Source organism: Scyliorhinus canicula, chromosome 1, assembly GCF_902713615.1.
Source record: "Scyliorhinus canicula chromosome 1, sScyCan1.1, whole genome shotgun sequence".
Lineage (NCBI taxonomy): Eukaryota > Metazoa > Chordata > Chondrichthyes > Carcharhiniformes > Scyliorhinidae > Scyliorhinus > Scyliorhinus canicula.
In genome coordinates, this window is record NC_052146.1 from 23,131,934 (window position 1) to 23,143,101 (window position 11,168).

Genomic DNA, 11,168 nt, shown 5'->3' on the forward strand with positions numbered 1-11,168 from the left:
AAGGTTTGACACACCATTCAACTCAATTTTTAATGAGAAGCTGACATATGAAAATGAAATAAATTGCTGAGCAAACAAGAGTTAGAATAATTGATAATTTTTAAAAGTCAGAAATAATGACGGGTTGGTGAAAGGGTGAGAGTCTGCATGTCCGGCTCACTCCAAGTGCTCTGGGAGTCACTCTCTCGCCTGCTGTGGGTGAGAGTGCCTCTTATTCTGTGAGGGTGAATGAGAACCCCGAGACTCGGTGTGAGCCAAAAAAACACATTCCCTTCCCTCTGCCTCCCTCTCCCACCATCTCCCTCCCTTCCACACACCTTCTACGTTCACCCACCCACACACACAACCACTGACTCCCTCCCGCTCTCGCACCCCAGGGAAGCAATCCCCAACTGAACTGGACTGGCCACATAAATGCTGTGGCTACCAGAGCAGGACAGAGGCTAGGAATCCCCAAAGCCTGTTAAACATTTACAAGACACAAGTCCGGAGTGTGGTGGAATACTCTTGATGAGTGCAGCTCCAACAACACTCAAGAAACTCTCACCGTCCAGGACAAAGCAGTCCGCTTAATTGCTACCCCTTCCACAAACATTCAATCTCTCCATCGCCAACGAACAGTGCCAGCCATGTGTACCATCTACAAGATGCGCTCCAGTAACTCATCAACGTTCCTTAGGCAGCACCTTCCAAACCCACAGCTACTACCATCTAGAAGGACAAGAGCAGCAGAAACCTGGGAACACCAGCTCCTGGAGGTTCCCCTCTAAGGCACTTTCCTGACTGGGAGGTATATTGTCGTTCCTTCACTCTCGTTGGGTCAAAGTCCAGGAATTCCCTCCCTAACAGCACAGTGGGTGTACCTGTGCCTCCGGAACTGCAGCAGTTCAAGAAGACAGCTCACCGCCTTCTGAAGGGCAACTCGGGAAAGGCAATAAATGCTGACCCAGCCAGTGACACTATAAATTAATTTTTTTAAAGACGTTAGGGTTAGGAAAGAGGGTTGCCAGTGTGAGAATTGTAAATGTGAGGCATGGGAGTGGGGAATTGAGAGAAAATGTAGGGAAAGTGGGAGTTGATATGACTTAAGATGCAGGCAACAGAGTTTTGGGTGCTGGTTCTGAAGATCAGAAGGGTAGCCAGGAGAACAGTGAAATTGTCAAGTCCGCAGGTGACAAAAGCACGTTCGGGTTTCAGCAGCAGATGGACTGCAAGTTAAGAGTTTGTCATTAGTGTGCAAGTGGAAGCTGACTCTGTATCTTCAGATGGTATCATTAAGGGGCAGTATGAAGAAGAGGATGAGGCCATTCCCTTGCATAACGCTACTTGGCACATTTGTTCATCACAGAAATCACGGGCAGATTTCTCCCAAGCTGCCCGCTGGACAGTTCGATGGTGGGTGTTGGGGGAGATACGGAAATTGATTTCACGCTGGGTCTTCCGCTAGTGCTTGCCATGGTAGCTTGGAAAAGCTACCATGGGCCAGCATGAACCTCCTGTTAATGGGATGCAGTTGAAGGGCCCCACTCCCCACCATGTCAGATTCTCCGCAATGCTGGCTGGAAAATATGCCAGCGTGCAACATTGCAGGAAAATGTGACCAGTTGATGTTGGAACTCACCTGAATAATGCCTGGAGCTGCCTCTGGAGTTCAGGATGGAGGCTGCCCGCATTACTGCACCACCACAAACGTGGGTGGGGCTGCATCTACAGGTGGACCTTCCAGATTAGGTGTCCAGGAGAGGGGTCCATCTTACAGCCTGAAAATGTTTCTGCAAATCCGTTATCATTTTCAGAAGGTCCGCCTTCTTCAATCATGTTGGGCACCTTGGCGCCTGGATAGGATGACAGACTACCCACCACCCAGGCCTGCCCTGCCACTGAACATGGTGTAAAGCACCTGGGTGGATAATTAATCAGGTCAGGGCCGGAAGAATTGGCGCGTTTTCCTGCCATCCTCCACAGTGGGAAACATTCCACGTTCCCGCCCTCACCGCGGAACGTAGTCCCAAAATGGATAAATTACACCCAGAAGGAAATCATTTTGCCTATTGTACCCATACCTGAGCTCTCTAAGAAAACACAGCTGAAAGCTGAGATACTTAACACACCAAAAATGGAATGGTGCAAAATTATTGCAATACAAGACGATCGTTAATCTTACACAAACACATTTCAGTACTAAATGCATCAAAAATGTTATGCCTCCAATTTCAATAATCAGGTTTTCCAGTAAATGTTCAAATCTGATAGATTCTTCCCTCATTTGGCTTTCAATGTGAAGAGAACAAAGCTGCAGGTTTACTGTTAATAGATGGGTGAGTGGAGCCAATTGAGTTGCTCTTGCAGAAGCTGACATGAACACAACTGACCGAAAGATCTTCTGTCCTGTCTCCCTTCCATAATTTGAAGTGGTGTTAGGCTGGAGAAATCCTCTAGCCACAACTCGGGTCAGAAGGCCTGTTGTGGAATGAAAACCTGTATCTGTGACTGGACAGGAGGCAAATGCTCAGTGTTGTGTACAGTCCTTGAGAATTTTATGGAAACATGCATTTTAAAACGGCCTTTTCAAGGCAAATGTTAGCAATCATTAAACAGTTTGCCCGGAAAAGAAGTTGGAACCCAACTAACACATCTCAGTGCAGACGGTTGAGATTGGTGAAATGAGCTGCTGAGAGTTCATTTGGAATTTACTCTGGACTGCCCTAGTTTAGTGTTGTTAATGTTTTGGAGTTTGTTCACTTCAGCTTATCTAATGAAAACTTATTTCAACTGAGCCATGTTGAAGGTTGTCTTTCCCAGTCCATGATCTCAGCTGAGGATCCACAATTGACCACAATGAGAGGAGAAAGTCAGCTATTGTTCCCATCTATGAATACCATCCAGCACCCTGTAATGGGCAGTGCACAAACAGCACTGGGCTCTGTTAAAAGCTTCCTGTCCCTGCTGTCTAGTCACACATGAAGAATGTACACTTGAGTAAGATACTTGAATACTGCAGAACAAGTGAAAGTGTACTTGTGCTGGAGTCGGCTACTACAGGAGAGGAGAAAGCCATTTCAGAAATGTATATTTGCTTACACTGTCCTTGCATTTCATCATTCTGTGAAACGGTGTAGTAAAGGACTGGATATTGGTTTTTATTGATCATTATGTTTGCTTTAACAGGATATTGAAATTAACACAGATGATGAGCTTGATGCGTACATTGAGGAACTAATCACAAAAGTGGACTGAAGTGGATGCATCCATGCCTGCCACCAAGTGGTAGATAGAAACTCTATCTGGCACACTGCAAAGTGGACTAAAAAAATGTTAGCAGTGTTTTAGAAAAAAGTTACTTCATTTTGAGGTTTTAGCTTTAAAGTTTTACACCTTGTTCAATGGGCTTGGAATTTTGTATTATATTTATTAAAAATACAACTGTACCATTTTTGCCAGTCTCAGTCTCATGCATATCTTGCCACTGTTTATTTTCCCATAAACTTTCCAGGTTACAACACCAGTCTACAATTGTCCGTGTTGAAATTTCTATGTATTCCTTGTACACTTCCCTTCTCTTGTTTCCTCTGCTAAAATTGCTGATATGTCAGGACATAGTTCCATGGATATTGCCATGCCTCTAGTACCCCAACACATTCTTCATGTTTTATTGATGGTGGTATTAGCCGATTCAGCTGCTTTGTGCATTACATCTAAGCTTGACATTACCCTCATGACAAATGTACTTTACAACCAGGGTGAATGGAGCTGATGTTGCCAGTTGATGTGGGCAGCACAGTAGTTAGCACTGCTTTCTCACAGGGGCAAGGACTCGGGTTCGATTCCAGCTTTAGGTGACTGTGAAGTTTGCACTTTCTCCTCGTGTCTGCGTGGATTTCCTCCGAGTGCTCCGGTTTACTCCCACAGTCCAAAGAAGCACGCGCTAGGTGGGTTGCTGATGATCAATATGCAGGGATAGGGCAGGGGAGTGGGCCTGGGTAGTACACTCTGTCGGAAGGTCGTTGCACACTCAATGGGCCGAATGGCCACCTCCTGCACTGTAGGGATACTATGGACCACTATTGTCATGTATAATTCCAAATGTTTACTCCCTCATGTCTGGAATGTCAGTGTTGAGTGAAAGTCTTGAACCCACAACTTTCTCACTCCAAACTGAGGGTAGTCAACTGAACTATTTCATTCAGTAACGTGCAAGGTAAGTTGGAGTAAGTTTTTTTTGTGGGACTATCCTCCTCTAGCATCACTGTTCCCTGCTTTGATCCAGAAAGTTTGAACATTATTAGCCTTAGCCAAATGTTTTCTTTGCAAAACTAGGTTGAAGATGATTAATATCCCATCACACTACACAGATTTATATGATATGGGTTCATGGCTTCAAATCTTTGTGCAGTTGAGATAGGTTGTAAAATACTCATGACAAGCCACTTAGTGAGAGAAAAAGTGAGGGAGGAGAAACACCTCACACCTTTAGCTGGCCAAATAGAAACCAGGAATCATTTTACCTGAATGCTTCATTACCAGGTTGTTGAGATCCAGTACAGCTGATGAGAAAAAGTTGTCCCTGAGGTAGAGTCACTCTTGTACGCAAATATTCAGGATTGGAAAGCTTTGCATAATAATAAGAAAGCAAAATACGACTTCCGGTTGCGGTGATACGGAGCTACGCCGCACGTTTGGTAGCTCCCGCTTTTTTCGGTCTTTTGGGCTCTTTTAAGGGCCCGTAGCGGTGATGGTTGGACTTTTCCCCGTGTGGGAATACTTCCTCTAAGATTCTCCGCTGGTGGATGGCCTGGACTAGGAGCGGAGCGGTCAAAAAATCGGCTTTGGAGCAGAGAAAGGTGCGAGGCAGAAGAAGCAAGATGGCGGCGGGCGGGGAAGCAGCAGCAGCATGGCAGCAGTGGGCGCGAGAGCAGCAGGAGCTGCTTCAGCGCTCCTTTAAGGAGCTGAAGGCAGAGATTCTGGAGCCGTTTAAGGCCTCCCTGGACAAGCTCATGGCGACCCACCCAGACAGCGCAGGGTGTGGAAATCCGAGAGCTTCGGCAAAAGGCCTCGGAGAGCGAAGACGAACTCCTGGGCCTGGCAGTGAAGGTGGAGTCACACGAGGCACTCCATAAGAAGTGGTCAGCGAGGATGGAGGAGATGCAGAACCGGGCCCGTCGGAAGAACCTGCGGATCCTGGGCCTCCCAGAGGGGCTGGAAGGTTCGGATTTGATGGCCTATGTGGCCATGATGCTGAACACGCTAATGGGTGCGAGGTCGTTCCAGGGGCCTTTGGAGCTGGAGGGTCCCCATCGGGTACTGCTGAGGAAACCCAGGCCAAACGAGCCGCCTCGGGTGGTGCTGGTCCGTTTTCAACGCTTTGTCGACGGCGAGTGTGTGCTGCGTTGGGCGAAGGAGAGGAGTAGCAAGTGGGAGAATGCGGAGGTCAGGATATACCAGGACAGGAGTGCGGAGGTGGCGAAGAGAAGGGCTGGCTTTAACCGGGCGAAGGCAGTGCTCCACAAGAAGGGGGTCAAGTTTGGCTTGTTACAGCCGGTACACCTGTGGGTCACGTATAAAGATTGCCAGCTATATTTTGACTCCCTGGAGGAGGCCTGGACTTTTGTTCAGGCAGAGAAGCTGGACTTGGACTGAGGGCTGGGGAATGTTGTATACAGCCCGGAGGCTTTGTCCTCCTTGGTATCCTTTCGCTTTATCGGTTCTATTGGATGATTTTTTTTTTTTTGCTGTTCTGTCCTTTTTTTTGCTTGTTTGGGACTGTTATCTGTTTACTTGGCTGTTTTGTCATGCTTGGGGTCTGTATTTTGTTCACTGGTTGAGAGTTTGGGTGGGGTCCTGTTGGGTCATGTTCCCGTCTTTTCCCGTGCTAGAGGGGCGGTGGGCGGGGCCGGCACTGGGGAGGTGGTTGTGTTGCACTGGGTGGAGGGGGGGGTCATTGGGGTGGCGGGAGCAGCAGGAGTCGGCTGACTTACGGAAGTACGATGGATGGGGTTATGCAGCTGGGGGGGGAGGGAGGGGGGGGGGGGGGGTACCGGGTTGCTGCTGGAATGGCCCAGACAGCTGGAGCCTGTAGATGGGGTCGGGGTGGGGGTCTGTCACTGTGGGGAATGGGCTGAGCGGGGGGCGCGGGCACGTGGCGGACTACGGAAGGGTGATGGCTAGTCGACGGGGGAGGGGGGTAGGCAGTCCCCTGATCCGGCTGATCACCTGGAATGTGAGGGGACTGAATGGGCCGAACAAACGGGCCCGAGTGTTTGCGTACCTGAAGGGGCTGAAGGCGGCAGATCAGGTTAGATTGAGGAAGGGATGGGTGAGCCAAGTGTTTCATTCGGGGCTGGATGCAAAAAATCGGGGGGTGGCGATCCTGGTGGAGAAGAGGGTGTAGTTTGAGGCGTTGAATGTGGTGGCAAACAGTGGCAGGAGGTATGTGATGGTGAGTGGCAAGCTGCAAGGGGAGCGGGTGGTGCTGGATAATGTATACGCCCCGAATTGGGACGATGCGGGTTTCATGCGGTGCATGTTGGGCCGGATTCCAGATTTGGAGGCGGGGGGTCTGATAATGGGGGGGGGGGATTTCAACACGGTGCTGGATCCGCCACTGGATCGATCCAGTTCCAGGATGGGTAGGAGGCCTGCGACGGCTAAGGTGTTGAGGGGGTTTATGGACCAGATGGGAAGGGTGGATCCATGGAGGTTTGCGAGGCCGAGGGCCAGGGAATTTTCATACTTCTCCCATGTGCATAAGGCCTATTCCCGGATCGGCTTCTTCATTATGAGTAGGCGCTGATTGCGAGGGTGGAAGATGCTGAGTATTCGGCGATAGCCATTTCCGACCATGCCCCGCACTGGGTGGACCTCGAGCTGGGGGAGGAGAGAGACCAGTGCCTGCTTTGGCGCTTGGAGGTGGGGCTGCTGGCGGACGAGGAGGTGGGGGGACGGGTTTGAGGATGTATCGAGAGGTACCTGGAGACCAATGGCAATGTGGAGGTCCCGAGTGGGGACGGTCTGGGAGGCGCTGAAGGCAGTGGTTAGGGGGGAGTTGATCTCCATTCGAGCCCACGGAGAGAAGGGAGCAGAGAGAGGGGGAGAGACTGGTGGGGGAGATGGTGAGGGTGGACAGGAGATACGCGGAGGCTCCGGAGGAGGGATTGCTGAGGGAGCGGCGCAGCCTCCAGGCTGAGTTCGACTTGTTGACCACCAGAAAGGCGGAAGCTCAGTGGAGGAAGGCACAGGGAGTGGTGTATGAATATGGGGAGAAGGCGAGCAGGATGCTGGCACGCCAGCTCCGTAAGCGGGATGCGGCTAAGGAGATTGGTGGAGTTAAGGATCGGGGAGGAAATGTGGTGCGAAGAGGGGTAGACATTAATGGAGTCTTCAGGGACTTTTATGAGAAACTGTATCGGTCCGAACCCTCGGGGGGGGGGGGGGGGGGGGGGGGTGCTTTTTGGACAGGCTGAGATTCCCGAGGGTGGTGAAGGGACTGGGGACGCCGGTTGAGCTGGTCAAAGGGATAGGGAGCATGCAGTCGGGGAAGGCGCCGGGGCCGGATGGGTTCCCGGCTGAATTTTACAAGATGTATGCAGACCTGCTGGGCCCCCTGTTGGTTAGGACCTTTAACGAGGCAAGGGAAGGGGGGCTTCGCCCCTGACGATGCCTCGGGTGCTGATCTCCTTGATTCTTAAGCGGCTCAAGGATCCCCTGCAGTGTGGGTCATACAGGCCGATCTCACTTTTGAATGTGGACGCCAAGCTGTTGGCAAAGATCTTAGCCGCGAGGATAGAGGACTGTGTGCCGCAGATTATCCACGAGGATCAAACGGGGTTTGTGAAGATGGGGCAGCTGAACACCAACATATGGAGGCTCTTAAACATTATAATGATGCTGGCGGTAGAAGGGGAGGCGGAGATTGTGGTGGCGCTGGATGCAGAGAAGGCCTTTGATAGGGTTGAGTGGGGATACTTGTGGGAGGTGTGGAAAGGTTCGGGTTTGGGGAGGAGTTAGTTTGTTGGGTGAGGTTGTTGTATGAGGCCCCGATGGCGAGCGTGGCCACGAATAGGAGGAGGTCGGAGTATTTTCGGCAATTTCGAGGGACGAGGCAGGGGTGTCCCTTGTCCCCCCTGCTCTTTGCACTGGCAATTGAACCTCTGGCTATGGCACTGGGGGGGGGGGGGGGGGGGGGGGGGGGGGGGGGTCGGGGAATTGGAGGGAGCTGGTCCGGGGTGGGGAGGAGCACCGAGTGTCGCTCTATGCGGATGACCTATTGTTGTATGTGGCGGACCAGGTTGGGGGAATGCCGGAGGTGATGGGGATTCTCCGGCTGTTTGGGGATTTCTCAGGATACAAGCTCAACTTGGGGAAGAGCGAGCTGTTTGTGGTACACCCAGGGGATCAGGAGGGGGGGGATTGGCAGGCTCCCACTGAAAAGGGCAGAGAGGAGCTTCAGGTACTTGGGGGTTCAGGTGGCCAGAAGTTGGGGGGCCTTGCATAAGCTTAACCTCACAAGGTTGGTGGAGCAAATGGAGGAAGAGTTCAAGAGATGGGACATGTTGCCGCTGTCTCTGGCGGGTAGGGTGCAATCAGTCAAAATGACGGTGCTCCCGAGATTTCTGTTCCTGTTCCAGTGCCTCCCCATCCTTATCCCGAAGGCCTTTTTCAGGCGGGTTAACAAGAGCATTACGGGGTTTGTGGGCACACGGGACCCCGAGGGTGAGAAGGGTGTTCTTGGAGCGGGGCAGGGATAGGGGGGGGGTGGCGCTGCCCAACCTCTGTGGGTACTATTGGGCTGCCAATGCAGCGATGGCGCGTAAATGGGTGATGGAGGGGGCAGCATGGAAGAGGATGGAGATGGCGTGCTGTATGGGCACGAGCCTAGAGGCGCTGGTAACGGCACCGTTGCCGCTCCCTCCAACGAGGTATACCACGAGCCCGGTGGTGGCGGCTACCCTTAAAATTTGGGGGCAATGGAGAAGGCACGGGGGGAGGTGGGGCCCCCGATACGGGGCAACCACCGGTTTGTCCCGGGGAGAATTGATGGCGGCTTCCTGAGTTGGCACAGGGTGGGTATCAGGAGGTTGAGGGACCTGTTTGTAGACGGGAAGTTTGCGAGCCTGGGTGAGCTGGAGGGGAAGTTCGGGCTCCCTCCGGGGAGCGCCTTTAGGTACATGTAGGTAAGGGCGTTTGTCATGTGGCGGGGTTTCCTCTGCTGCCGCCGCGTGGGGTCCAGGACAGGGTGCTCTCGGGGGTGTGGGTTGGTGAGGGAAGGATCTCGGCAGCGTACAGGTGATGCAGGAGATGGATGAGGCCTCGGTCGAGGAGCTGAAGGGTAAATGGGAGGAGGAGCTGCGTGAGGAGATAGAGGAGGGGACGTGGGCAGACGCCCTGGGGAAGTTGAACTCTTGTGCGAGGCTTGGCCTCATACAGTTTAAGGTACTGCATAGGACTCGCATGACTGGGACAAGGATGAGCCGGTTTTTCGGGAGTGAGGACAGGTGTATCAGGTGCTCGGAGCCCAGCAAATCATGCCCATATGTTCTGGGCATGCCCAGCGCTGGGGGAATTTTGGAAGTACGTAGCAAGGACGGTGTCGAGGGTGGTAGGATCCAGGGTCAATCCAGGCTGGGGACTCGCAATTTTTGGTGTTGCAGTGGAGCCGGGAGTGCAGGAGGCGAAAGAGGCCCGTGTTCTGGCCTTTGTGTCCCTAGTAGCCCGGCGGAGGATTCTTCTTCAATGGAAGGATGCGAGGCCCCCAAGTGTGGAGGCCTGGATCAACGATATGGCGGGGTTTATTAAATTGGAGAAGGTGAAATTTGCCCTAAGGGGATCAGTGCAGGGGTTTTACAGGAGGTGGCAGCCATTTCTGGATTTCCTGGCAGAACGGTAGGAAAAGGCCAGCAGCAGCAGCAGCCCGGGGGGGGGGGGGGGGGGGGGTCGTTTCATTGTTTTGGACCGAAGGGACGGGCATAGTTCTATGCTAATGGCGGACGTGATTTATTTCTTTTTCTATGTATACGTTGGGGGGGGGGGGGGTTTGTGCGAATGGCGGGTGTTAATTTACCTCTTCCTTTGTGTATGCGCCGGGGGGGGGGGGGGGGGGGGGGGGTGACTGTTTATTCTGTTCTTTGTAAAAAAAAAAATTGTTACTTTCTATTGTTGATATTTTATGAAAATTTTGAATAAAAATTATTTTTAAAAAAAGAAAGCAAAATACATGTGCTGGAAACCTAGGGAGAAAAGTGCTGTTTAAAAAAAATCTGCGAGGCTACAGCATCTGTGAGAGAAACAGTTTCAGGCCTGACACCATTCATGGGCGAAAAGTTAACATTTTAGTAAGTACTGAGTAAGTAAACGGAGGAAAGAAGAATAAAAGGAAAAGTCTGATGGGGTGGAGGGCAAGGCAGATCAAATGATAAAAGGTTTCATGCTGAAAAACTAAGAGGAGTGGTAATGGGACAAGGAACAAGATGTGTGAAAGGAAAATAAAGGAATAAAGAAACCAGCGAGCAAATGACATGTCAACAAGTTAATGTTCTAAATTTGTTGAGCTCAGGGTTGTGTCTAGAAGGCTGTACGGTGGGTGTGGTTCCTTGAGCTTCATCAGAACACTGCAGCAGGCCAAGAGCAGAAAAGTCAGAGTGGGACCATGGTAGAAAATTGAAGTGATAGGCGTCAGGAAGCAGAGTGTCATTACATAGAATTTACAGTGCAGAAGGAGGCCATTCGGCCCATCAAGTCTGCACCAGCTCTTGGAAAGAGCATCCTACCCAAGGTCAACACCTCCACCCTATCCCCACAACCCAGTAACCGTACCCAACACTAAGGGCAATTTTGGACACTAAGGGCAATTTATCATGGCCAATCCACCTAACCTGCACATCTTTGGACTGTGGGAGGAAACCGAAGCACCCGGAGGAAACCCACGCACACACGGGGAGGACGTGCAGACTCCGCACAGACAGTGACCCAAGCCAGAATCGAACCTGGGACCCTGTGAACTTTGCCAGTTCTGATGAACTGTCCAAGACCTGAAACATTACCATACCAGAAACATTGTTTCTGTCTTCAGAGAAAATGCTGCTGGACTGAAGTAACGGCACGGGGGAGTCCAAAGAGTTCATAAGAAAGGTGTTTATTCAGCGGCACAGCAGTATTCAGACAGGACCGGGTTA

General features: G+C 51.5%; 1 protein-coding gene across 3 annotated transcripts in view; it reads left to right on the plus strand.

Moving 5' to 3' along the window:
- Positions 1 to 3,433, plus strand: part of morc2 (MORC family CW-type zinc finger 2) — a 169,067-nt gene extending 165,634 nt beyond the window's left edge. For all 3 annotated transcript variants that reach the window (XM_038821895.1, XM_038822071.1, XM_038821984.1), the window contains one exon: positions 3,169 to 3,433. In XM_038821895.1, the coding sequence (XP_038677823.1) occupies positions 3,169 to 3,237 (69 nt within the window). In that variant the 3' untranslated portion in view covers positions 3,238 to 3,433. The remainder of the gene's footprint in view (positions 1 to 3,168) is intronic.
- Positions 3,434 to 11,168: the final 7,735 nt, after the last annotated feature.